Raw genomic sequence first — 25260 nt, 5'->3', positions numbered from 1 at the left:
AAAAGTTGGGACATATGTTGATTGATTTGAGACGTGTGCAGGATCGGGGCGGCTAAACGAGCTACTATACAATTTGCTCTTTTTTTTTAACTTTTATTCCCAATTTTTTTTATTTTGTCATTTTAGTTTATATATTTAAAAAACCAAAACCGTATAAAAAAATAGAGAAACCAAAACTATAGATTAAAAATTAAAAAGATATCAAAACTATAATTTAACTGGAAAAAATTACAATAAAAGAGGTTAAATTAAATAAATAATATTTATGTGTATAAATGTAAGTTTTTAATATCGTTGAGAAATAAAAAAATATAATTATATGGTTTGTAAAATAAATACCACCAAAAATGTGAAATTTCCTTTTCATAAAATTAAATTAAATCACGCTCATGTTTTTTTTTTAATTTTAAAATTGATAATCATATCATAAAGTGGTATTTACATCTTTATTTTATTTTAGGAGAGGTATATTTTACAAAAAATTATTTAACTTTTTATGTTTTAAAACTTCAATATTTTAAATAAACTAAAAAATGAATATAAATTTATTAGAACTATATTAAAAAAATAGATTTTTATTTAAAGATGATAAAAGTATTTAAAATTATGAGTATTATTTAAGATTAGCGAATTTCCTAAAAAAGAAATGGAAGTTAAGATTTGAAAAATGAGGAAAGAGATGGTGACAGATGGCAAAGATCTAGCGGATAGTGTAAAAGATCTAGAGGGGCGCATGAGAAGGTCAAATAGGGTGGACGCTCCTGATATCTTCTTATATTGATTGCAGTTTGTTTGTGTTCCACACACAGAGTTTGTTTGAACTTCCATTGAAGAGAAAGCAGAGAAAAGAGAAGAGAAGAGAAGATGGGATTAGGTGTACCAGCTTTTCCCTTGACAATCGTGAGTCACGTTTTGGGTGTTGTTGCCACCATCCTCGTACTGGTTTGGGTCGTCAATTTCAGGGGAGGCTTGGCTTGGGATGCAGACAACAAGCAACTCATCTTCAATGTATGCTTCTACCCTCTCTTTCTCCATTTTTAGGTCTTTCATTCCTTTTCAAAGGATAATCATTTCTATCCTTTTAAAGCTTATCTGTTTTGTGTTCTTAATTTAGATAAATATGTTTCCATCTTCTTAATTAAACAATAAATACTTTCTCAAATTTCAAAGTAAAACTTTGGCACTAAGAGGGGGGCTTAAAACCAGAATTATTTGACATGAATGTACCCACACTTATTTCACTGTTTTCCTTTAAGAGATTACTAGCAGTTTTCAGAGAAGAATCATCCATTGTCCCATTATTATTACTATTTTCAGTTGAGTTTTTATTTTTTTATTTGATTAGTAGTTAAATTATATTTTTAAATTTAGTTTCTGTTATTTAATTTTTCACTGTTATTTAATTAAGTTTCTGTTATTTAATTTTTCACTGTCATTTTATTTACTTGTGAGTATGTACTGATAAATGTAAAGTCTTATGATCAATATAGAAAGATAGTACACTTACTATAAAAATATGGATATTTTTTTATTGTTTTGAAAACAAACATGGTGGATAACAAGAGATTATTATAAAATCCATAAAAACCACTTGTAGTCTTAAAATGAAGGGGATATTATCTTATATTAATTACACAACTTTACAATATTTTAACACAAAGATAAATACACAATAAGGGGCTAATATAACTTAATTAAAAATATCTAAATTTACAATGAATTTAAAACTTAATTATATTAACACTTTCAATGTAATAACCAATTTTTCAAATGTTGGATAGTGAAAATATAATTAAGCAAATTTATTGTGTCCTGAAGCCCCTAGAGGGCGTTATATATCTACGGCTAAAAAAATGGAGTTAGCATATTATTAATTTAGTAAACTTGAGAGAAGATGATCGAGTTAGCTGTCATAAAGAAAAACAGCAAAAAAGCTATGTAGTTTGAAATCAAAGAAGAAATTGGATTGAAAGGACAGCTTGTGTGGGGTTTTTTTTTATGCTACAGTTTGTGTTTGTTTGAATGATAATCATAAATGAATGTTAATCCAATATGTTCGTACTGTTTTTTAGAGCACATTCATATTAATTTTGAATGCTTGATACATTAAATTAATTTTTATCTCAAGCTCACAAACACTGCTTTTGATATGATTAATTTATAACTAATTCTACTGATTAGACTTTTCTTACGCCTATGATCCTCGTGTGATATGTATACATATAATATCTGTATGAGGATGCTGCTAGTTGTGATAAAATTAAATGTCAGATATTATTTTTATAATTAAAGTATTCATAGTGCCAGATTCCTGTGCTTAGAAAAGGAAATAAAATATTCAGTACCAGATCTCTTGGTTATCTCATAAATTAAATAAGCTAAAATATGTTTTAATGGCTAACCAAATGATGGCTAAAGAAGTTGGCCTAATTTAGCTTTTTCTCTTATGTTTATTTGAGAGGGAATGTGCAGTTAATTATGACAAAGTTTCTAGTTTTAGTATTGTGTATTGTTTTTGTTGGAAATTTACTATTAAGATTTATAAGTTGAGTTTTGTTCGACATCCCACATCCATCCATTATGGATAAGGAAATTAAGATTTATAAGGTTGAATTAAGAAAGTTATTTTTTAATAACTATTGCAAATATATCCAAGTACTAAGAAAGTTGAACTCTCAAGTTCAACAGAGCCTGAATTGAGGTAATCTTTCAGTATCAAAACGTACTCATTTATGTGAATAAAAAAAAATGGAACCCAAGTGTGTTTGGGAAACTTTACCTGCACTTTCTTTATACTAAAAAGTGAACTTTTTGGGTCTTAAGATCTATTATTATTTGTTATTTTAGTATTTGTTGATTAATTATTGACCATGTCTTCTACTTACTACTCATTTTGAATCTAATAATTGAGGAAAAGATTTCTTTGACACCACAGTACTTGACAGCATATTATAATAATATAATAATATATTGGTGGATTCGGAATTCTACTTGTGGGAAGCACATGGGCATACATGCTTATCTGTTTTGGACTGGAGTGAGAAATAAATTAGCTGCCACGTGCTACTTTTGTGGCTGCTTCTCTATTTTCTTGGTCAAGAGTTTTGAATTTTGGAGTGTCTTACTTCTATGATTAAATATTTGGGTATGCCATTTGCATGTATATACTTATCAGTACGCTCCTTTACATTTGCATGCGTCTGTAATTAGAAAAGATCATGATACTCTGAGATGGAATCCTTTGAATTTTAACTTTGGAAGAGACAAAAATAGATTTGTTTAATCCTTTGAATCTGAATTATGCATCAAGAGGTCAAAGAAATGTCTGTAGAAGATTTTGTTATACAAGTTGGTTGATGTATGGAGTATTTGTTGCTGAATTCTGCTATTACTTTTAGGAAGTCAGTATATCTTACGTATATTTTTCCTTTATACAGATTCATCCATTTCTTATAGTTTTTGGCCTCATAGTTCATGGAGGTGAAGGTAATCAAAATACTTTCACAAGGAACTGCTTCATTAATCAATTCCATTTGATTGACCTACTAATTTGTTCTCTGATTTTCTCATTCGGAAAATGAATTCAGCTATTATAAGTTACAAATCTCTTCCCCTGAAGAAGGAAGTGAAGAAATTGGTACACCTTGGTCTTCACGGAGCTGCGTTAGTACTTGGAATAATTGGAATTTATACTGCCTTCAAGTATCACAATGAAAGTGGGATTGCCAACCTGTACAGCTTGCATTCATGGCTTGGAATTGGGGTTATTGTCCTTTATGGCATTCAGGTAAACCACTGGATATATAAGACTAAACTATCCTATAAATGTAGTACCTTGAAGACAGGATATGATTATGGTTAAGTTTATAATTTCAGTTTAAGCACCTGACATACACTCTATGGGGCAATCTATGGATTAAAAATGTGGACTGTGCATATGTCCAAATGAAACTCAACTATTTACTAACTTTGTCTAACACTGTGTTGGTTACCTGCAGTGGATATATGGGTTTGTGATCTTTTTCTACCCTGGTGGGACTCCAGATGTTAGACGTTTCTCTCTTCCTTGGCATGCACTGTTTGGGCTCTTTGTATTTGTCTTGGCTGTGGGAACAGCTACTCTTGGATTTCTAGAGAAGCTCACTTTCCTGGAGAGCTCAGGATTGGATAAGTATGGTACTGAGGCTTTGCTTGTGAACTTCACTGCTATCGTCACAATCTTATTTGGTGTCTTTATTGTGTTATCTGCTTTAGCTGATGCCCCTGCAGCAGCAGCAGCAGATGACTATGAAGCCATATAAACTTTTCTCTGTATCATATTTTTATTATTCTTGTGGAATAATCTCATGTCTGCTATTAGTTTGTTGCGTATTGGGTGTAGGAAGAAGGAAGCAATTTGTTGTTTGTATTTTTAGGCACAATAAGGTTTGTGATTTGATCATTAGTATCAATACATCAACCCAAAGTGTGTGACCAGACATTGGTTTACATAAGGTTATTTAGTTGTCAACTTAAACTTGTCAAATTTGCACGTGAATTCCTTATTTTCATTAGGTTTTTGGATTGAAAAATAAATAAAGTCTCTGTTCAATGGAGTTTCTACTTGTTTGGGAACACTCTTTCTTTCATTGACTTTCACTTTCTTGTTAACTAGATTGAAGGTAGAAATTTCAAATTTGTACATAATTTACTTTCACTTTTATACTTTCTACTAACAAGGCTGGAGAGCGACCATCCTTAAAAGATAAGACAAGACACCAATAGAAAGTGGCTTTTAGAGAATTTTTAAGAACAGTATGTGGATTAAGTGAATATATAGGAGATTGAAAAACTAAATTAAGCAAAAAGAAAAATCTTAAATGAGTGATTTCAGTTTCTTAGGGAGTATATTAGTAAAAACAAAACATGATAAAGGAAAAGAGCCTTTATGCTTGATATGAAACACAGAGAAGTGATCACAAAGATTGATATGAAATTTGTCTCATATATTTTTACTCAAGTTCTTTAAAAAAGTCATATAAAGACAATTTTTGAACCGTTATTATTTTGAGTGTCGTTATAAATCAATTGTTTATAACCGTTGTTATAAAACCACATTAACGATACGTGTTAAAAATTATCGTTATTATGTTAAATAACAATAATTTTTTTTAAAAATATATACTTATAACGACGGTTTTCCAATAGAATCATCGTTATAAATGTTTTTTAAAGACGGTTTTAGTTGGAAATCGTCGTTATAAGTGTATTTTTTTAAGTTTTTATTATTATATAATGCTCCAATCCTGCATAAAATATAAAAATTCTAGAACAGTAATGCATGTAATATCCTAATTTAAATATAAAAGTTTACAAAAAGTTCTATAAATATATAAAAAGGTTTTATGTCACCTTAAATTGTTATACATATATATAAAAAGGTTTTATGTCATCCTAAATTGTTATACGTAGTTACCTTAAGGTGCATCCAAGTGAGTTTCTTTGTATTTTCATTTGCACTTGCACTTCTCCTCCCACTCAATAAGTTATATCTAGAATAAACACTAAAATAATAAGATTTTATGTTAGAACACACATAACATTATGTAATGTAATGTATGAGTAATAAATTTTTGAATGTAATATAATCATAATGGTTTGATAAATCTATAATTTATACTAGGACTAAATGTATAAGTGTAAGTATGAGAACTAAAACCTCAATACCTAAATAATACTAAAAAATAATAATAGTAAACTGTGGAATTTTAGAATTTTGGTTGCGCGGTGGCTCTGTCGAGAGGTGCAGTGACGCGACGGTTGAGTGCTTTGTGGTGGTGCGACAGAGTTGGCGGTGGTGCGATAAAGCTGGTGGTGGTGCGGCAGAGCGACTGTGAAGAGAGGAAGAAGAAAGGAGAGGGGGTGAGGCAAAGAAGACTAAAGGCGCAAAAGAATGAAGGAGTAAAGAAAAGAGTGAAGGCGCAAATGAGAATGAAGGCGAGATTTAAAAATCTACATCTTAAAAAACTCTCAGTCATGCTTATAACGACGGTTCAGGCTGAAACCGTTGTTACAAACTTCTCAGTCACACTTATAACGACAGTTCAGGTTGAAATTATTATTAAAATCTCCCTAGTCACTCCTATAACGACGATTCAGGCTTAAACCATCATTGTTTTGAACCTACAAACACAAAATAATTACAATTTTGTCACCACACTTTTTTTAATGATGATTTTATAAAAACTGTCGTTGTATTGATATTTTGTAATAGTATATTTTTCAAAAACATTTCTAATTTTTATAAATCTCACTCTCTATTTAAAGAGGCCATATAAATTAATTTTTATAATAAAAATATATTAAAAAACGTATGAGTGAATGTTGCTTCTTGCTACAAGTCCCTACAAAAAAATATAGTTGGAATTAGATTATCTTGGAACTGATAATGGAATCACTTTCATTTTCATGATACCAAGTGCCATGGGAGAACCACAAAGACATTTTTGTTGTGAGCAAGAGAAAGAGACAACAAAAGGGACTTTTGATTCCATCAGTTTTACATTTTGTGTTGTTTTGATAAACCAAACGTTGCCCCACTCTCTTTTGTCTCTTATCAATCTTTGCTGCACTAGCTTTTGTGGGTTACCACTTATCACCCTTATAATCCACTTATACTTATTTCCCAACTTCAAATTTACTTCACATTTATCTCCACCATTTTATACGTGAAGGGAAATTTTTCTTTGTTTTAACACTTACTCTATTTCGAAACTGAAATTACTGAAATTAATTTACATTATCTTTCCAAACTTTTAACAGAACAAATATTTTTACGCTATCTATTAAAGATTTCACATTACATAAAGATAAGATTAATTTATAATATATAATAAATAAATATAATTAACTTCGGTTTTATACAAATAAATTCATTTAAAATTACATTTTAATACTATCAATAAAAAAATCAGAAAATGAATCAAATTGTGAGTGACCAGAGATTAATAGTTGAAATAAATTCAAGTTATATATCATTGAAAGCTATGGTTTTACAAGTGGAGTAGAAAATTAACCAAATGTACTCGATGAAAAGATTGATTGCAAGAGATGAGGAGCATGATAAGGATTCCATTGCCATCAAGAAAGAATCTCCTCCAATCACACTAAAAAAATATGAAACAAAGTAAAAATCTATGAATAAATGAAAATTTCAAACTTGATGGAGCAATAAGTAATGGCACATTTTGGCAACTTTATTATAAAAAGACAGATTTCACCAATATTTTTACTTTATTTTCATTCAATTTTCTATTTCTTTCCAATTTTTAAATTTTTGTAGACTTTATTTCTTACTTATTTTCACTTACTTTTAAAAACATTTCATTATATTTATTTTCTTTCTAATAAAGGGATCCTATAAAAATGTTTAAATACCTTAATTATATATAAAAGAAATGGATCTAACTTATTTATATTATAAATGTATTTTTTTTAATACAAATTAGTCTTATACAATTATTTTTAATGTATTTAATTTTAAAAAAATTATAACAAGTTTTATATTTTAACAAATAAAATAAAATAATGATATTAACCACCATATTATATTAATATAGTTATATAGATGAATGATTGATGAATTAAATGAAACTATTATTTATTTTTATGTTTAAATAAAGTTATTAATATATTATTGATAAACAAAATATAAGTGGAATGAGAAGAAAGTGAATATATGGAGGTCCTTAAAGTTTGTGTGCCTTTCTATCCTTCATTATCTATACAGGTGACAACCATTTTATGTTTGATACAAATTATTTTAGAAAGAACAAACGTTAAAATTAAATTATATTTAATATATAAATTAAAATTTTAACTATTTAATATTTTATTTTATAAATCTCATAATTTTTATTATTTTTTAACTTTTCTTTAAAATGTTGATATTATTCTTTAAATAGAATTCACCATTTAGAAGATAACAGAGTTTATGATAATCTGAATTTATTAGCAACACTTTTAGAATGTCTCAACTATATATATATATATATATATATATATATATATATATATATATATATATAAAGAACTAAAATGAGAATAAAATTTCTCCCTAATCAAAATTCTAAACAATCTCATTTTATAATGAGATATCATAGCATCACATCTTTATTATTAATATCACATTGTCATATTAGAAAACACTATAATATATATCTTTTTAATAGGTCATTGAAAAGTTTTTATTATTGTAATTACTTTTTTCATTTTAACAATTATGGAAGGTGCTTTCTAAATAAAGTTTTTTAACTAATAATTTATTGTTTAGTGAGTCATTGAAAAACATTTATAATTATAGTTATTATACATATTTAAACATCAGACAATTTAATGATGATGAATTTCAATCATTAAAAGATTTTTAAAATATTTATGTTTGATAAAAAAATGTGCGAATTTGACTATTCTCATGATATTAAAAACATGTCACACATTTATTTTAAATATATTTTAATATGATATTTCTTAACTTATTTATGTTTCAATTTTTTCATAACATATTTAATCAATTTTATTTTTTATTCTTAATTTAACATTCAATAAATATTAACACCTTTTGCATATATGTTATACTTATTATCTCTATCTTTTAGAAACTTAAAAGAAATATACATTCTGTATTTTTTAATTATTATTATTATTATTTTTATTATTAATATAATTTGTTATTTTCTGCATGGTTTGTATTGAGCATTCTTCTAAAGTTCATTTATTTCATGTACATTTTTCAATATAATGTTTTGACTACTTTTTTTAATATATTGTTGACATTTTTTTAATGAAAAATGATAGTTTGACAAAGACAAAATATCCTTACTTTACATCTATATAATAATAATTTATATTAAAATATAATTAAAATAATAATATAATAATTTTTCAACAGTATTATGCAGTCTATTAACTATTGTAATATTTTATAAATAATTTTATTTCTTTATAATAATTTTTATTTTCAATTGCTTAAAATCAAGTCAATGTTGACAAAACCTTTTTGTTTATACAGTAAAGGAAGAAAGTCAAAAGTATGCAAGGCTTGCAGATTTCTTCTCCATCAAATGCATACATATTTTGCAGAGTTCATTCTAATACTAAAAACAAATAAACTAATAAAATGAATTTTGTTATTAATAATAACATTATATTAATAAATTAATACACCTTAATTTCTAATTAGTGCAATTAAGGTGTTTGACTCTTGAGATATTCTTACAAATTTAGATCCTTTAGTTCAACTACAAAATGAATCATTGTCTTGTACAAATACTGGGAGGTGCTGTCTCTATTGGTGTGCTGTGCCAACTCATAAGAGGCCACTATACCTACCACTGTTAGCCACACAGCTAAGCTTTTAGAATTTGAGTTAAGTTACCTTCCTTCAACCATAATATCCCAACCAACTCTTTCCTCTTCCTCAATCTCTCTACATATCTTTCCATCATACTATTTTTAACACTCCCAAACAACTCACAGCTTTTTTCCCATCACTTTGTGCAGACAATTCTGAGTCACCACTGTGAGCAAAAATGACTGAGGAGCAATCAAAAATTGTGCCTGAGAGTACTACTACTACTACTACTCCCTCTCACCCTCCACCTGAACCTGCTGCTCATCACCCTCCAAAGGAGGATATGGCTGAGGAGAAATCTATAATTCCAGAACCCTCTCCTCCTGCTGATGACTCCAAAGCTCTTGTAGTTGTTGAGAGTATGATACTCTTATATCACTCTCCTTTGCTTTTCTCTTGTCACTAATTTAATATCTGCTACCAAAAGGGTGGTGAAAGGAAATATTATTATATTGAACTCATTGCTTTTGTTTTATGCTGTTTATCTTTTTTAACTGGCTAAGGTGACCAGCTTTTAATTTCACTTTGAGTTATATGGTGAGTTTAATATAAGTGAAATTGTTTCTACCTACCTACCTACCTACCTACTTGTTTGTGTAATTCAGACAGTTCAGATATTTAAAGTTTTAAAATTTCTTCATCTCTGATCATATTTGTTTTTCTTTGTCTTCTGGGATTTGTTATTGATTTTTAACTCTCATATTTGTAGAAACTTCATTTTTATTTGGGATAGTTAGACAACTTACGCCTGTGTAAAATTATTCCAATTGGAAGAAGTGAAGTTGTTTTTATATTTCCCTTCCTTTTATTATATACGTGACTTGTACTGTCGAGTTTTCAAAAGGTGTTTTACAAAAATAAATGGTAAATGTCAAAGCCATTGATTGAGTTAAACTTTCTGTGAGTTTTTTTACATACTTGATTGCTTTTTTTTAGTTTTTATTTTTTTATCAGTTTTTTTCTGCTGGAATTTCCCTGTCGTAGTTCTATCTGAAAGAGTTATATGTCCAAACCATCAATTGATGGGTTACCAACTGAATGATAATATGATTCTAGCTATCAAGTAAAGATCTAACTTTGCTTACTTGAGCCAATAATATGTGGAAATTCAAAGGAGGAAACATCTTCACCTGGTCTTGTAATTCATATAGTAAAGATCTCCCATGTTGGATTCCAAGTACACACTTTGCATGCTATATACTTAACTTTTGGTTTAATCATATTATAAAAACTCACCTTCTTGTCTCTTTACTTCACCTATTTAATCATCATGCATGATAATTGCTGTAAAGGCTCAAACATAATAGTTATTGTGTTGTATTGTTAATTTGGTTTTTGTCAGAGACTAGTGAAGTTGCCGTAGAGAAACCAATTGAGGTATCTGTGAACCGAGGTGAGTTTGTTTGTTACTGTGATACTTTATTTTTCTTTATGCATTTCATCCTAATTCCCACGCCTTCTCTTTCTTCTTCAGATGCTGTCCTTGCGAGAGTTGCGACTGAGAAGAGATTGTCACTAATCAAAGCATGGGAAGAAAGTGAAAAGTCAAAAGCAGAGAACAAGTAAGAACTTGCACAGTAGAAGGGTGCCAAAGAAGTTTGCATAAAATATTGTTACATTCCCTTTTCAGCTCAAATAGAAACTGATCTGATCTTTAGCTGTTTTTGGTACAGCACTTAGCATTGGAAAACATTATGATAATTGTGAAGTTTAAAAAAAATTTATAAATAGAAAGTTCTAATCATTTGTTTGGCCAGTTAACATCAAATGTTCATATTATTTCAACTAATTTATATGGATTTGATGAGCAGGGCTCACAAAAATATTTCAGCAATTTCAGCATGGGAGAACAGTAAGAAAGCTGCAACAGAGGCTGAATTGAGAAAGATAGAAGTAAGAGTTTGTTTTATTATTAGTATTAAGAAATTATCTGTAGTAATTGTAACTTGTTCTGTAGGTACTTTCTCAAAATGTGTCCATACCAATTTTCTTTTAGGTACTGCTATTAAACGTTTTTTTTTATCTTCTGAATTGAAAAGAACAACGAGCAAACAAGTTTCCACCACCTACCCTCTCAGAAACTGAAAGAATCTGGGATTAACCATTTCTTACAATAGATATAGAATAACCACAATTAAAAGTATTATTATCCTTGTTCTGAAAAGTGATCTTAAATTAATGTTTCGGTTCCCCGATTATTATTTTTAAAAGAAGGTAATAAGAATATTCTGTTTTAAATAATGTTTATGCTAAAGTCAACTTAAAAGGGAATTTAAGCACACTCTAATAATGAGTGTGTACACACACCATTGAGAGAGAGAGAGAGAGAGATTAGAAGAAGAAAAAGTGAGAAGTGAATAGAAATGAAAAAAGAGAATCAATAGAGATAAGAATTTGGGTGTAAATAATTGAGAGTTGAAAGAAAAACACACCAAGCTCTAACATGCCTTGTGAGAAGTAAAACAATTTTTCCAATTTTCATGTGTAAGCTAAGCTAAGACACATTGAAGTTGGCAGAGATGGGGAGGAAAAATTGACATTTCATTTTCACTGTGTTTGTGAGCAGGAACAACTGGAGAAGAAAAAAGCAGAATATGGAGAGAAGTTGAAAAACAAAATAGCTACAATCCACCGAGAAGCTGAAGAAAAGAGGGCATTTATTGAGGCCAAAAAAGGGGAAGATTTCTTGAAGGCAGAGGAGACAAGTGCAAGGTACAGGGCAACTGGAACAGCCCCAAAGAAGCTCTTCGGTTGTTTCTAATAAGCTTACTCATTTATAAAAATGTAGTATTACTATTATTATTGCTAATATTTTATAGTTCATATACCAGTACATGTGTGGTTTGGTTGTCTTTTGGTGAGTTGTAGTTCATCTTCATTTATTATTGTGTGCATAGTGATATGTTGGAGGTGTGCATATAACAGGTACTTTCTCCATACAAGAAATTGAATTATTCAATTTGGGTAATGCCAATTTCTTGTACCATTATGCCACTAACCTATCTCATTCGCTCACGATTCCTTCTGCCTTATTACAATATGATGGTTGGTTGATGAGGGTTAAATTTCATGACCAAAAAGGACAATTTTGTTCTAAAGATGATTTTGTCGCCACGCTAATAAATAAGTTTGATGAACAGTGCTTAAGAATTGCGTTCTTAAGCTTGTATTAAAGTAAATAAATGACAGATAATCAAACTTAATGTGGTCTTATTAAAAGTTGAAACCTGTTTACTCAGTTCAAAAGAAAATTAGTTGAGACAAAACTTAATTTACAATAAAATATTTAATCCAGATTTGTCAAGTCATGTCAACACCAAATCTTACTCATGTGACAATTGAATGCCCAGTACTTGTGTGAATCAAAGAACACATCACCAACAAAGGCCAGCATATACATTTAAATAGTAGCAACAACTGAAGGACATGAATAGACATGAATGTCCTTAGCTGAATTCATTAATGTTTAATTTTAGTTTCAGCCATCAAGTAGAAGGCAAACTTGAACTCTAGCAACTATTCCTCTATCTATATTTTCCCCCTCCTGACCAACTATTGAAACCCAGCTACATGGTGAGAGCATCTACAAAAATGAAGAAATCATAGAAGGCAAAGAAAATTTTCTTGTCAGTTCAAAGATTGCCTTTCTCTGAAGAAGAGATATGAAAGAAACTATCTTGGTCACATGTAGCATCAAGGAGATTCAAGAAATTATCATTCTGTCCCAAGAATCCAACATCACCATCAGACATATGTAGTAGGTGCTTTAGTGCAGAATCTGAAGTATCAAGAAATTCATAATTGCCCGAGTCAGACCCAGTTGTGTCATCAAGCTTTGGTTTGTAGCTACTTATCTGTTCAGGAACCATGTTCACATCCTCAATGCGTGGATTGAGTCTACTAGTTCCATTGTTTTTCACCTGCACTGACACGTCTGAACAAGACTCCAATTTAGATGAGAATGACAGATGCGAGATAGGACTTTGACTCACAACTCCTTCCTTTCCCTTGACCATGCGAAATGACTTCCCAACCTCCGAATTCCAAAGATGAAGAAAGTGATCAGGGCATGTTGTGCTCGTTGGCCATGAATTGAGCAACGAGGATTCCATTGACAACCTTGCCTCTGCCTCAACTCTTACACTTTCCCATTGTACCATGTGACGCGTAGAAGGAGATTCAGACTTGACAATAGTTTGATCCAGAATCAGACATGACTGTTTTTCTCTTAGGGAATGACATGATCGAAGGAGACGCTTCTTTAGATGGGTGTTCCAATAGTTCTTAATCTCATTGTCTGTTCTTCCAGGTAATTGGGATGCTATAGCAGCCCACCTAAGAGAATGCACGGTTACTTACAGTTTATATGCAAAGTGAATGCAATAACACAGACTAATGCAACCAAATATCAAAGTATAAGCATGAGAATATGTGGGTCTTAGGTTACATTATCATTATCATATTGGGAAACTTGAAACTCCTCCTTTTCCTTAAGTTTCTAATTAGTACATTAAGGATCCATAGTGACAAAAGGATTAAGAAAACTTGCAACAAGATGAGAACATTAAGCAATGAAACAGAAACAATATCCATTGGAAGTAAAGTCACACATTTTTTATGCATGCAACATGTTTTCTAATTACTAAGCAGCTTATGAGTAAAATAAGGCTTTAGGACCAAGAGGGTTTGGCTATGTGCATGTGTATAGTACTATTGCCTACATGTTGAATTTAACAAGCAAATGGAACAGTGTGGCACCTGTTGCCAAGCATGCCATGGAGTTGAACAATTGTACTTTCTTCTTCACTGGTAAATGGGCCACGCTTGATGCCAGGGCGAAGATAGTTTATCCACCGAAGCCGACAGCTTTTTCCACATCGTAAGAGGCCTAGTTGTAAGCATACATCAATTAAATGATTTTTCATACAATAATTTATCCATCTTTATAAATTATAACCATGTCTGCACCTCTCGCCTTCAGTGTGTGAATATTTTACACCCTCTGCATAGCAAGCTTCAAATCCTTCGGCAAACACAATTTCCAAAACATTTTTCAAGGGGAAAGTACAATTAGATCAAAATGAAGTTCTATGCACATGCCAACAAATTAGGTTATGACAAGTACTGGATGATGACAGGATTATTCAATTGTTTTCAATGGACCATCTCTATGAAGGACGGTACTTACCCACCCCACAGTCGCAGAACAAAAAAGTACTATAACATGCAGAAATCAGTGTCATGATAATACAACCAAACACAACAATAGGATCTTGTTCATTCAGAAAACAAGTCTCAATGAGATTGGAGTTTATCCAAGAGAAAAATAAAAACTTCAGCCATAAGAAAACAAGCTCTACTCTTCCCTATCTTCAAAACTTTCAAAAAAGGACAAGAAAAAAAAAACATAAAAGTACTCCTACTTTACAAGAAATGCAAAAGTAAGGAAGAAGAGAGTGATAAAAGAAATAAGAAAAGAAGGAATGATAAGAAAGTGGACCTGCATGTTTGGGAAGTGTACGCCAACTTCCATGACCATGCTCCTTGATGTAGTCAACCAAGGCTTGGTCTTCTTCAGGAGTCCAAGCTCCCCTTTTGACTCCATGTTTCTCACAACAAGGTGCTTTACCCATCTTCACCACTCATTACCACACCCCCAACAATAATTAATACCACCGCTTTGTTTTTGTTTTATTTTTTTACCTTCTGCTTTTAATAATAAGCTTGCACTTGCACACGGTGATGACAATAACAATTGGGTCGGTCAGGGTCTACTCATCATAACCAAAAAAAGGAAGAGAGAGAGAGAGAAAAGGGTGTGAAAAATGAGAAGAAAAGGCTAAACATTTAATGCATGTGTGTGTAATAGGACAATGGGGGCGGCTTAGAGAGGTCCAGCACATAGAGAGGGTCACATTTATAAGTAAAAAAAACATACATACCTTGTAAAGCAAAGTGGTGTGGTTCTTAATGGCATGAAATGGAGATAAGAAGAAGGTGAGAATGTGAAGAAGAGAGAAGGGGTGTGGGGAGAGTAAGGGTCACAGGGAAGCCCCACTGGGAGAGAGAGGTGAGATATTAGTGAAGGTGTAAAAGGGTTGCAGAAAACGAGGGAAGTGATGATGGAGAAGAAAAGGGTGCATTGGAGTGCAATGCAGCTGTGAGGGTGAGCTGAGGGAAAAGATGGAGCGGTGGAAGAAAAGACAAGGGTTGAAGAAGTGATGGATGGAATTGGAACGCCATAAGTAAAACAATATCCAATGAATGTTTATTGGTTAAGGTGAAGATGGTCTGAACGAGGTGCATTTATGTTCCGAACTGCCCCCACTAGTCAAACCTTCGTCAACATCCCTTCCTCTCTTCTCATATCATTTTCCTCCTTTATTTCTTTTTCATTTTATTAATTTTTTATTCATAAAATTTTAAATTATGTCTTTTTTTTTTTTTTAATTTTGAATGACATGTTTGATTAAAGGGAAGCACTAACTGTATTGAATTACATTTATATTCTTTATTTGAATTTAAGGATGTGCGCAGATAAGGTAGGAAGAGTTAAAGTTAACACTATTTTTTAAATCCTCTATCAAATGAAAAAAAATCTTATGAAATGCTAAGTAAATGTGTGTATTTTTTATTTAATTTTCTCATATACTATTCACAAAATTCAATACATTTTTCTCACATATTTATTTTAATATATTTCAATCTAAATATACTCACTTTTTCAAATCACTTTTTCAAATCATCACAATTTATTTTTTTATAATGCTAAGAGAAAATAGTAAAATAAAAAATTACACACTTATTTTATTAAAATTTGAAAACTTACTGTATTTATTAGTTATTTCAAAATAATCTTAAAGGACATATAAAAAGAATAGAAATAAAAGAAATACAATATATAAATATTATAACAAACTCAGTTACCTTTTGTTCGGAAGATGGTGAGAGTAGAGAGAGAATAAAATAAGGAAAAAAAAAGTTGATTACCTGGATGTATGAAAAGTGATTGGATTTGAGTAGAAAAATTCATGTGACTTTTTTGTATAAACAAATTAATTATATTACTATTCATTTACCTAAATATTATTGGTTTAAAATGGTTAAGAAGTTGAGTTTAAATAAAGAAAAATATGTATATAAAAGTTGAGACATGTATTTTTATATTTCTATAGAAAATTAAAAATAAAAAAGAATAATTTTTCATACCATCGATATTATTACTTTAATGATACAATTTTATTATTAATTAATTTACAAAAATTTCATATATATCATATTTGTATAATTTTAATTAAAATTACGAATAATATTTATGATCATTAGTCTCAAATCCGTTAATCCAACAAACAAGTCATGCATCTTTCTTTTCTTATCTTTTTGCTTTTACGTTCTGTGTTTTGTGTTTGGATTAAGGAGTGCATTGTTCACGCGGAGGAATGTGAGAGTGGGTATGTTTGGATTATGGAAGAAATGTGTGAGGATTTGAAGGAATGAATGTGTGGGATTTGAGAGAGTGAATGTAACTATGTGTTTGTTTTTGGGGTGATAGAGGTTGAGGGTGGAGGTGAATGGGTGTCACCCTTGTTTGCTTCTATGAGAGAGGAAGGTTAATGGTGAAAGTGAATGGAAAGTTGAGGATATTTAGGATCCTCTCATAAATGAAGAAAAAGGAGATTGGGATGAGATGAAAAGACCATGGTACCCTTCATACAACAATATTAATAATGAAAATTATTATTAATAATAATTTCGTATATATATATATATATAACATAACATAATTTAAAGAATCATAAATAATATTAAAATTAACTTAAGTAACAAAATTAATTTAAATTAATAAAATGAAAAATTATAAAATTATACTTACATTTGAAATTATATTTAATTATTTCTTTGAATTTTATAATTTTTTCTTTTAGTTATAAATGACGCTTTAAATTATTTTAATTAACTAAAATATCCACAAAATTAATAATTATTTATTCTTTTTTTATATATAAGGGTAAACTTGTAATTTTATAATTTACCCTATTCAAAATAATTTAAAATACTCTTACAACTATCCCATCATTCACTTATGTCAATAAACTTTCTTCTTAGGTTCACTCTAACATATCATAATTCAAACATATTCATTTTTTTCACACTTTCTTCTCACACTATCACTCTCTCACACCCTCAACTCTCCGTGTGAAGAAAGTGATAGTGCTTGAATTTGAGTATTTTAGAGTAAATATTCGAGCAAAATTTATGGGAGTTTGTAAGTGATGTAACAGTTTTTTTTTTTGAATGTTTTTAAAGGTGTAAAATATTACTTTACAAATTTACCCTTACCTATTTAAAAAAATAATGAAATGAGTTTTTTTTTAAATAAATAACTTCCACATATTCATAAATTTAAAAATTATAATTAAAAAAAAATAAGTATTAAATGTAAATAGGTATAATTTAAAAAATATGTATTTAATAAATTAAATAAAAAAAAGACTTAATGTAATTTCTTAAAATATTAAACATGTATTATAAAATTAAAAAATAAATAAGATATTATATAAATAAATAAATAAATTATTTGTTTAATGTTTACAAATCTATAATAATAAAAAATAAAAAATACTAAAAAAACATAATGTAATTAACCATAGAAAAGAATTTCATAAAATATTATAATTAAATAAATTATAACTCATAAACATAATAATTATAAAAAATATATTAACATAAAAACAACAAATTAAATATAAACAAAAATTCTAAATAATTTCTTAAAATATTAAACATATATAATAAAACTGGAAAAAAAATTATATCTTATATAAATAAATAAAAAATATCAAAAAACTGTAGAAAAAAAAATACTATAACAAAAGAATAAATTAGGATAAATTTAAAAATAATACATGAGTGACTTTCCCTCTACATCTTTTTAGTTTGAAGTGAAAAGATATTTATTGTTAACAAATATATTATCACCTTCTCTTATTCCCAAAATCATAAATTATCTGTAAATAGTACTCTTAATATTTTGGCATGTTGTAGACGTTATATTTTGTTACAAGGTTAGTGTGTTTTTGTTGTTTTTTTACTTTTCTCTTTTCTGTTTTATTTTTTATTTTCTAGATGACATTAATAACTGTTTTAGAATTTTTTTTATTTTTTTATATGAAAAAAATCGGTTATTGTTTTAATTTGTTTAATGATATAGTAACGTTTATAATTTTATTGTTTTTGATATTTTGTGATTTTTTTAATTTCTTTTTTATACAGAGTTAGTTGTTGTTTGAGATTTTATTTTATTTTTATGAAATTCATTTGTTTGAATTTGTTGGTGGAACAAAAGTCACATAAAGGGGAACAAATAAAAAACATATTGTATATTGTTTCCTCTCTTCCCCTAATACACAAATTAATGTATATGAATGTGTAATGTGATTATCGCGATTTTTTTTTTACTCATATCACATTCACATGGATACATTTTCATCTATTTTGTACGAAACAGTATTTCTGTGAAGAAACAAACATAACATTAATTAAGCTGAATATAAGTTGGATTTTGGTTAATGAGCATCAAAAGATTATATGTTTATATTTTTTATAATCTTAATTATCTTTATTTATTTATTTATTTATTTTATAAAGTAAACAGAAAAAATCTAATCAAACATGTAGAATTGTAAAGTAGTGATAATTAGAGTTTTGAAAAAATTATTGTTCAAATTCATGGTGTTTTATCTTATAGGATAAAATTTAATGGTCACGTTAAAATTAAAAAAATATATATAGTTTAGATCTCAATAAAATAAATTTAATTTTTTAATAAAAAATAATTAAAAATATATAAATTTATAAGAGATTTAAAATTTATTATATAAAAATACATAAACAAAATCAAATAACAATTATATTATTCACCAATTGACAGTGAAAAGAATTCAATTAAAAATATAAATTTTGTAAATATTCAATAAAGCAAAATTATAATGACATAATAGACCGAAAAAGTGCTTATGAATGGAAATGCATATTCTTCTCAAGGGGTTTATCTTACAAAGCTTTTGCCACCCCTTATCTTTGGACCACCCATAATGGTTCCTTTTGAACACACTAGGAATAACTTCTTTTCCAAGTTCTCTTACTCATCATCATACCTTCACCTTCACCTCACACATTCTATAAAAGGGCCTTCACAAATTATTCCATCCATTATTTGTCATAAAAGAGAATTTTTCAGAGAGGAAATGGTTAAGGTAACTGTAGTTGGAAGGGTAAGCGATGGATTGCCTCTAGCACAAGGACTGAGATATATGAATGAAGAGTATGGATATCTTTCATGTTACAGGCAACAAGCAGAGTTCATTCTCCAAGAAATTTCAAGGGGAGCACTAACAGCTTCCAAGATGAATATCATTGTTGACCATTTCTGCTTCAAGTACCCTTCCTCTTCATTTTTTTCAGTTCTTTTAATTTCCTTCAAAGTCAGTTTTGGTTCTTATATCGATCAAGTTGTTTTCATGCTACCAATTTTCTGTTATGCATCATATTCTTCATTCACATGTACCCTTTATCACAGGCTAATCGTTCAGGAAATAGAGTTTATGTTGACTCCATAAACATTCCATTTAAACCACAGGGTTTAAGTTAATGGAACTTGTTTTCCTCTTTAGTTTCTTAAGTTGCAATTGTGATGCAATGAATTTGATTATGATTATATTCTTTTGGTATAAAGCTACTTGGTCGAGAAGGGAGTTGTTTTCATTGTCTTGTGTGAGTCTACCTACCCAAGAAAACTGGCTTTTCATTACCTACAAGATATTCAAAAGGAGTTTGAGAAGTTTGATAAAACCCTCATTGGCAAAATCACAAGGCCATACAGCTTTGTCAAATTTGGTAATTCCCTTGAACCATTACCCTGCTACAATGATATCATTGTCTAGCACATGGGGTTAATGTTTGCTCAATAAGGAAGTGGAGGTCCACTTTTTCTAAACCAACCCCTCCTCCAAACAATATTTCCTCTTTGTGAAGTTTTTTAGTTTGCCAAACAAATCACAACTTCTTTGTCAGATGGTATAATTGCAAACATTAGCAGACAGTACATCGACACAAGAACTCAGGCCAACCTATCAAAATTTAATGCTAACCGGAAACAAGATTTAGATGTTGCTAGTGAAGATATTTACAACATTGTAGAAAGGAAGAGAAATTCAGGTAAGAGTTTTGCCCCTCCTCAAATTTTCATGTCTTATTTCGATTGTTTGCACTCAGAACTAGAATCATGAAGAAGAAAGTGAGAAGCAAGTTATGAAACAAGTTTTATAAGTTCGAGTTACACTTAAAATACAATACACTTCTTAATCTTAATAGTTAACATCCAAACATTTAAAATGCATATTTCTAGACTATTATGTATGGTTATTTGTTGAAACTGTTGAAACTTGATATGGCAAGTTTTATAATCACAACTAACATGATAGTTTTAAAGAAGAAAATATGCAACTTTTTTGGTCACATAACATCTTATAATGACAGAAACAATGAGACGGGTACCAGGTACTCCTCAACCTGAATCCACAATATGGTGTTCTCCACGGCTTGAGGTATGCTAAAGTTGAAAGCTCTAAATTTTCATTCCCTATTTTCTTGACAAAAAATATAGAAGAAAAAAAATGTTAATTTTGGCTTTGAAATGGACACCTATTATAATCCTTGTAATTACTTCTATGGCTCTTCTATGGGCTAGCTTTGTCCTCACAGATGACTTTATTATTTCAAGTTGGTGACAATTCCTTAAATGAAGACCAAAGATGACGGTTTAATACCATAAAACTTCAACACTGCATGCAGGAGCTTAAAGAAATGGCCCACTAGTATTAAATATGATACAACATTGATGTTGCAGAAAATATAAAGATATGGAGTGGCCCCTTCTGCACCTCATAATCCAGGAAAGACAGAGAGAGAGAGTGAGATCCAAATTGAAGAAGAAAAATTCTGAGTTGTCAGAGTTTCTACTTTCTACCTTTGAAAGTGAAATATTTCCTTTTAAATGAACCAGTACTCTGACTTGTGTACTCACACGAGTTGCCAATTGATATTTGTGTCTATGAAATGGCGTGTAAATATAGAAAATAATTGATATTTACCAAATGAGTAAATTGTATTGACAGTGTTCATAGTCCTGTCAAAATTCTTATCATATTTTCCTTTTTCTATTTTAACTGTTCTTAGTTATTTAGAAATATCACATCGATACTTTTAGATTATTAAGCGGGTGAAAAATAATCATAATTGCAACACGAGTAGATTATTTTTAAAATTTTAGATTCATAGAAATAAATTATTTTGCAGATTAATAAAAACTTAATTGAGTATTATATATATGGAGATTATTAATTAATAGTGTTTTTAGTCACATGTGATTTTCAGTAAAAACACTGTGAAGACCACCAGAAGTTGACTTCTTAAATTGAAATGAAATTACATATTTGTATGCAACGACAATTGTAGAAGAATAACAATTAATCATGCGTGTGGCATCCTATTGAAATAATTGGAAGTGGGTAGAAGTATAACATACAACTTGGAATGGAACTTTTATTTTATATTGCTAAAGTTTGATTGTTTTATGTATGTATAAAATTAGAAAATGATGCTGACAAATCCTGAAACTTGGCTTTTATATGTACATTATGCCATCATTGCTCATGCTGAAATTGCTACTCAAGTCAACTCCAGGCACACAATGGATGAAACCATTTTCCACCATCTCATTTGCATACTTCAGCTCTGAATTGAACATCTCAGGGGCTGAAATGTTTGCCAAGCATCTATGGTACCCTCCACCAAAGGGTACCTCTGACATATCATGAATTGAAGCTTCCTCAAGAGTTGAATTTTGATCAAGTCCATTCCTCAAACCAAAAGAGTCAACTGTATTTGCAGAGTTTACTTGATCCAATGAAAGCCACTCAGCAAATAACAATTTTGGTAAGGAGCTCTGACAAGCCTCATTGGTGAAGTTAAAATTCTGTGTACCTTGAGTTGCAAGTTTTTGGAGAGAATTTGAAGAGTCCATGGTATCTGAGCTTGAGCTAGCATACTTCATTTGGTTATGAAAATCCATTTCCTTAGCTTTGGCCACTTTCTTTTTCAAATATGAATGCCAGTAGTTTTTAATCTCATTGTCTGTTCTTCCTGGCAAATGCTGTGATATCTGTGACCACCTGGCCAATAATATAATTCAAGTTTTTCTCATCAATCTTCACTACAAGTGAAAGAAATTATTATAACAAAGAGTTTAAACAGTAGTTCTGAATTCCTGTTCTAAGTTTCACAGACACACATTCTTTATGTGAACAGTTTGTCTTCGATGTGTAAAATGTTTGATGCTTACTAATTGGAATATACGAAGGGACAATCTGAAACACTGGACAAATGGTATTGGACTGGATTTAAATTAAATATACAACAGAATTGAGGAATAGTAGAATAGTATAATAGACTTTTTGTTTTCAATGTTCATCCCTCTTAAAAAAATGAAGCATGGCATCTAAAGCCAATTCATGGATTGACTTACCAATTCTTCCTTTATTTTTCATTGTAAACACCCTAGTTGCTTTTCTAAAACAGAATTAAATATTAAACTCCTTGCATTCCAATTTGCATTCCCTAGCTTAAGCCTCAAATATTGAACTACAGGACTTTGTCTTTTCCTTTACTTTGCATAATTTCTTGTTCTAATTAAAACATAATTAACATTTGACAGCTACTCCTGACATGTCTTTATCAATATTTTGACTGAAAATTACAGAATTATAAAACTGGAACTTCTAAATTGATAAAGTGAAAGAAGATTTACTCTTGTGGCTTACTTGTTGCCTAGCATGTGGTGAAGGGTCAGGATTGTCTCTTCTTCCTGTTTGCTGAACTTCCCTCTCTTTAATCCTGGCCTTAGATAGTTTATCCATCTTAGTCTGCAACTCTTTCCATTCCTTTGCAAGCCTTTACATAAATGTATTTGTTCCATCAATATCAGGTAAACATTGAAAATATTATATAAATGTCTGTTGGTTTGACTATAACACTTGATTTTTGTCAGCAAATATACTTTTACACAAAATGCCCGTTTAGTCTTACCATGAGATGTTAAAATTACAAGCCAGAATTATCAAATTACTTCAGCAAGGAGGATTATGGATTTTTAGTAACTACCAAGTCATTAACTTTTTTTTTATCTTTACAACAGTCTCTTTTGTCAAGAAGTCTAAGTGTGATATTTTTAAAATAGAAAATGAGTAAAATTTTCTTATCATGCCAAATACACTTCATGGCACCAGTATTACTCTACTTACCAATGTATCCTTTTCATACCCAGAATTGATTGGATAAATTTATTAGAATTAATTCAAACAAGGGCAAAGAAAAGCTTATTAAGACATCTGAAATTTATTGATGTTAAAATCAGTCAAAGATGCCCACATTTCAATTTGATAACATAATATTTGCTCAAATAAGTAGTAGACATACTTTCATATCAAGGAAGAGAGACCTTTCTTAAGGAAGACCAGGGATGTCTCCATTTAATAACTTTAACAGTACTAAGAGTATGGAACAATGCCCCTTTGTGTAGTAAATCCAAGGAAACTGTGGTATGATTGACAAAAGGTCACAACCAGGAAAGAAGAAAGAAACCAACCTGCCTTAATGGGGACAGAACTCCAACAGCCATGACCATGTTTAAGGATGTAGTTTCTGAGCTTATTGTCTTCTTCAGGTGACCATAGCCCCTTCTTATGTTTTGGTTTTCCCTTTTCCAATGGCTGGCACCCCATTTTGCTTTGCCTCACAGAATTTCACTTCAATGATAGGATTGGAATTGGACTCTCTAAAACAGAACCCACAGAGTTGGCAGAGCAGACTAAGAGAAGGAAGGGAAAATATTTGATAGGAAAACAGTGCACAAACAGACTTATATATAAAAATTCCATGAAATAGTCGTGCCTGTGCATTTCTTTTTCCATTACTTATTCACAAGCGTTGAAACAACACAATAAAAAGATAATCCAAGAAATTTCTATTGAATAAAATATTTCTGTCCTGCTCCAAAGGGTTGAAAACTTGTTCCACCTTGCTGAAATTCACCTTTGCAGACTCAAAGGGTGCCAATTTGGAAAATGTTGGAATTTGTGGTGTCATTGTTTGCTATCAACTTTAACAGACCACATGTCCAAAATTCCCAAAAGTTACATTATTTTGTTCTTTGGTGCAATATTTTTGGCGCTTGTTTTTGCATACTTTTGAATACTTTTAAGACAAATATGAAAGTCTTATTAGGTGTGAAGGCCTTCAATTTGTAAAAGATATGAAAAGAGTGTTCAGTCTTTATCTTTAACATAAATTATTCTTAACAGAGGAAACTTCATTTTGTTCTTTAGCCAGGTAGAGTGAATGGTAGTGAGGTAATAATAGGAGTACAGCTATGCATTGAAGGACACTATTCATTGAACTAGTGGACCTAATAGTTTAGGCTTATTCAAGTCAACATTCCTCTGGTACAGACACATTCTCTACCGTCCAAGAGCAATTAACAAACTGTATAAAACTTGATCATCATAGATTGTCACATTGTTTTCAAGTGTAACTAGTTGTAACCCCAGAATACAACAAACGTGCAAAACTCTCAAAACCGATCATTTTATTACCATGCATATCCCAACAATATATGCATTTCATGTGTAAATTTAAACCCTTTCTGTAAATGTGCTTTAGGCCATGGATTTTGATAGTTTTCATAATGGGGTATTGCATCTACCTTTTTAAATTTCAGGTACTGCAAAACTCAATTTCAAGTGAGGCAACAA

The 25260-nt window shown here is 30.0% G+C and overlaps 5 protein-coding genes across 11 annotated transcripts; 3 read left to right on the top strand and 2 right to left on the bottom strand.

Moving 5' to 3' along the window:
- The first annotated feature begins 803 nt into the window (after window positions 1-803).
- ACYB-2 (Cytochrome b561/ferric reductase transmembrane protein family) lies at window positions 804-4602 on the top strand. The gene is made up of 4 exons (XM_068634001.2): window positions 804-1008; window positions 3438-3486; window positions 3588-3787; window positions 3999-4602. Exons 1-4 carry the CDS (start codon window positions 865-867, stop codon window positions 4299-4301), a joined length of 696 nt encoding a protein of 231 aa, XP_068490102.1. The 5' UTR covers window positions 804-864; the 3' UTR covers window positions 4302-4602.
- Window positions 4603-9328: 4726 nt separating this feature from the next.
- On the top strand, window positions 9329-12365 carry LOC137828310 (remorin). Of its 4 annotated transcripts, none has more exons than XM_068634817.2 (5): window positions 9329-9750; window positions 10734-10784; window positions 10866-10953; window positions 11203-11284; window positions 11958-12365. In XM_068634817.2, exons 1-5 carry the CDS (start codon window positions 9570-9572, stop codon window positions 12150-12152), a joined length of 597 nt encoding a protein of 198 aa, XP_068490918.1. In that variant the 5' UTR covers window positions 9329-9569; the 3' UTR covers window positions 12153-12365. The 4 variants fall into 4 exon arrangements, with proteins under 4 accessions (XP_068490918.1, XP_068490917.1, XP_068490920.1 ...); XM_068634819.2 differs by lacking the exon at window positions 9329-9750 and adding an exon at window positions 10355-10568; XM_090304953.1 differs by lacking the exon at window positions 9329-9750 and adding an exon at window positions 10356-10541.
- A 388-nt stretch (window positions 12366-12753) lies between these two features.
- Window positions 12754-15611, bottom strand: LOC137828309 (transcription factor MYB17). Of its 2 annotated transcripts, XM_068634815.1 has the most exons (4): window positions 15334-15611; window positions 14892-15162; window positions 14150-14279; window positions 12754-13726 (listed from the first exon to the last, which is right to left on the bottom strand). In XM_068634815.1, exons 2-4 carry the CDS (start codon window positions 15022-15024, stop codon window positions 13024-13026), a joined length of 966 nt encoding a protein of 321 aa, XP_068490916.1. In that variant the 5' UTR covers window positions 15025-15162; window positions 15334-15611; the 3' UTR covers window positions 12754-13023. The 2 variants fall into 2 exon arrangements, with proteins under 2 accessions (XP_068490916.1, XP_090161078.1); XM_090304952.1 differs by lacking the exon at window positions 15334-15611 and having other exon boundaries at window positions 14360-15008.
- Window positions 15612-19488: 3877 nt separating this feature from the next.
- LOC137827718 (SNARE-like superfamily protein) lies at window positions 19489-21618 on the top strand. 3 transcript variants are annotated; one of them, XM_068633996.2, is made up of 5 exons: window positions 19489-19829; window positions 20127-20287; window positions 20465-20608; window positions 20930-20997; window positions 21245-21618. In XM_068633996.2, exons 1-5 carry the CDS (start codon window positions 19639-19641, stop codon window positions 21266-21268), a joined length of 588 nt encoding a protein of 195 aa, XP_068490097.1. In that variant the 5' UTR covers window positions 19489-19638; the 3' UTR covers window positions 21269-21618. The 3 variants fall into 3 exon arrangements, with proteins under 3 accessions (XP_068490097.1, XP_068490099.1, XP_068490101.1); XM_068633998.2 differs by having other exon boundaries at window positions 21141-21618; XM_068634000.2 differs by having other exon boundaries at window positions 19490-19829; window positions 20930-20998; window positions 21074-21618.
- A 294-nt stretch (window positions 21619-21912) lies between these two features.
- Window positions 21913-24347, bottom strand: LOC137827717 (transcription factor LAF1). The gene is made up of 3 exons (XM_068633994.2): window positions 24096-24347; window positions 23272-23401; window positions 21913-22623 (listed from the first exon to the last, which is right to left on the bottom strand). The coding sequence occupies exons 1-3, from the start codon at window positions 24229-24231 to the stop codon at window positions 22077-22079; spliced, it is 813 nt and encodes a 270-aa protein (XP_068490095.1). The 5' UTR covers window positions 24232-24347; the 3' UTR covers window positions 21913-22076.
- Window positions 24348-25260: the final 913 nt, after the last annotated feature.

The sequence above is a fragment of the Phaseolus vulgaris genome, chromosome 7 (assembly GCF_051622355.1).
Source record: "Phaseolus vulgaris cultivar YP4 chromosome 7, ASM5162235v1, whole genome shotgun sequence".
Taxonomy (NCBI): Eukaryota; Viridiplantae; Streptophyta; class Magnoliopsida; order Fabales; family Fabaceae; genus Phaseolus; species Phaseolus vulgaris.
This window is presented reverse-complemented; position numbering and strand designations above follow the sequence as displayed.

Coding starts and splice junctions, on each gene's coding strand:
- LOC137827718 (XM_068634000.2), top strand. CDS start 19,639: ATGGTTAAGGTAACTGTAGTTGGAAGGGTAAGCGATGGATTGCCTCTA. Junction 20,288..20,464: donor ATACAGCTTTGTCAAATTTG/GTAATTCCCTTG, acceptor CTTCTTTGTCAG/ATGGTATAATTGCAAACATT. Junction 20,999..21,073: donor GTGTTCTCCACGGCTTGAGG/TATGCTAAAGTT, acceptor AAAAAATGTTAA/TTTTGGCTTTGAAATGGACA.
- ACYB-2 (XM_068634001.2), top strand. CDS start 865: ATGGGATTAGGTGTACCAGCTTTTCCCTTGACAATCGTGAGTCACGTT. Junction 1,009..3,437: donor ACAAGCAACTCATCTTCAAT/GTATGCTTCTAC, acceptor TCCTTTATACAG/ATTCATCCATTTCTTATAGT. Junction 3,788..3,998: donor TTGTCCTTTATGGCATTCAG/GTAAACCACTGG, acceptor GGTTACCTGCAG/TGGATATATGGGTTTGTGAT.
- LOC137827717 (XM_068633994.2), bottom strand. CDS start 24,231: ATGGGGTGCCAGCCATTGGAAAAGGGAAAACCAAAACATAAGAAGGGG. Junction 23,402..24,095: donor TTCTGTCCCCATTAAGGCAG/GTTGGTTTCTTT, acceptor ATTTATGTAAAG/GCTTGCAAAGGAATGGAAAG. Junction 22,624..23,271: donor CACCACATGCTAGGCAACAA/GTAAGCCACAAG, acceptor ATTATTGGCCAG/GTGGTCACAGATATCACAGC.
- LOC137828309 (XM_068634815.1), bottom strand. CDS start 15,024: ATGGGTAAAGCACCTTGTTGTGAGAAACATGGAGTCAAAAGGGGAGCT. Junction 14,280..14,891: donor TACACTTCCCAAACATGCAG/GTCCACTTTCTT, acceptor GCTTACAACTAG/GCCTCTTACGATGTGGAAAA. Junction 13,727..14,149: donor CATGGCATGCTTGGCAACAG/GTGCCACACTGT, acceptor GCATTCTCTTAG/GTGGGCTGCTATAGCATCCC.
- LOC137828310 (XM_068634816.2), top strand. CDS start 9,570: ATGACTGAGGAGCAATCAAAAATTGTGCCTGAGAGTACTACTACTACT. Junction 9,751..10,733: donor AGCTCTTGTAGTTGTTGAGA/GTATGATACTCT, acceptor GGTTTTTGTCAG/AGACTAGTGAAGTTGCCGTA. Junction 10,954..11,202: donor AAGTCAAAAGCAGAGAACAA/GTAAGAACTTGC, acceptor TTTGATGAGCAG/GGCTCACAAAAATATTTCAG.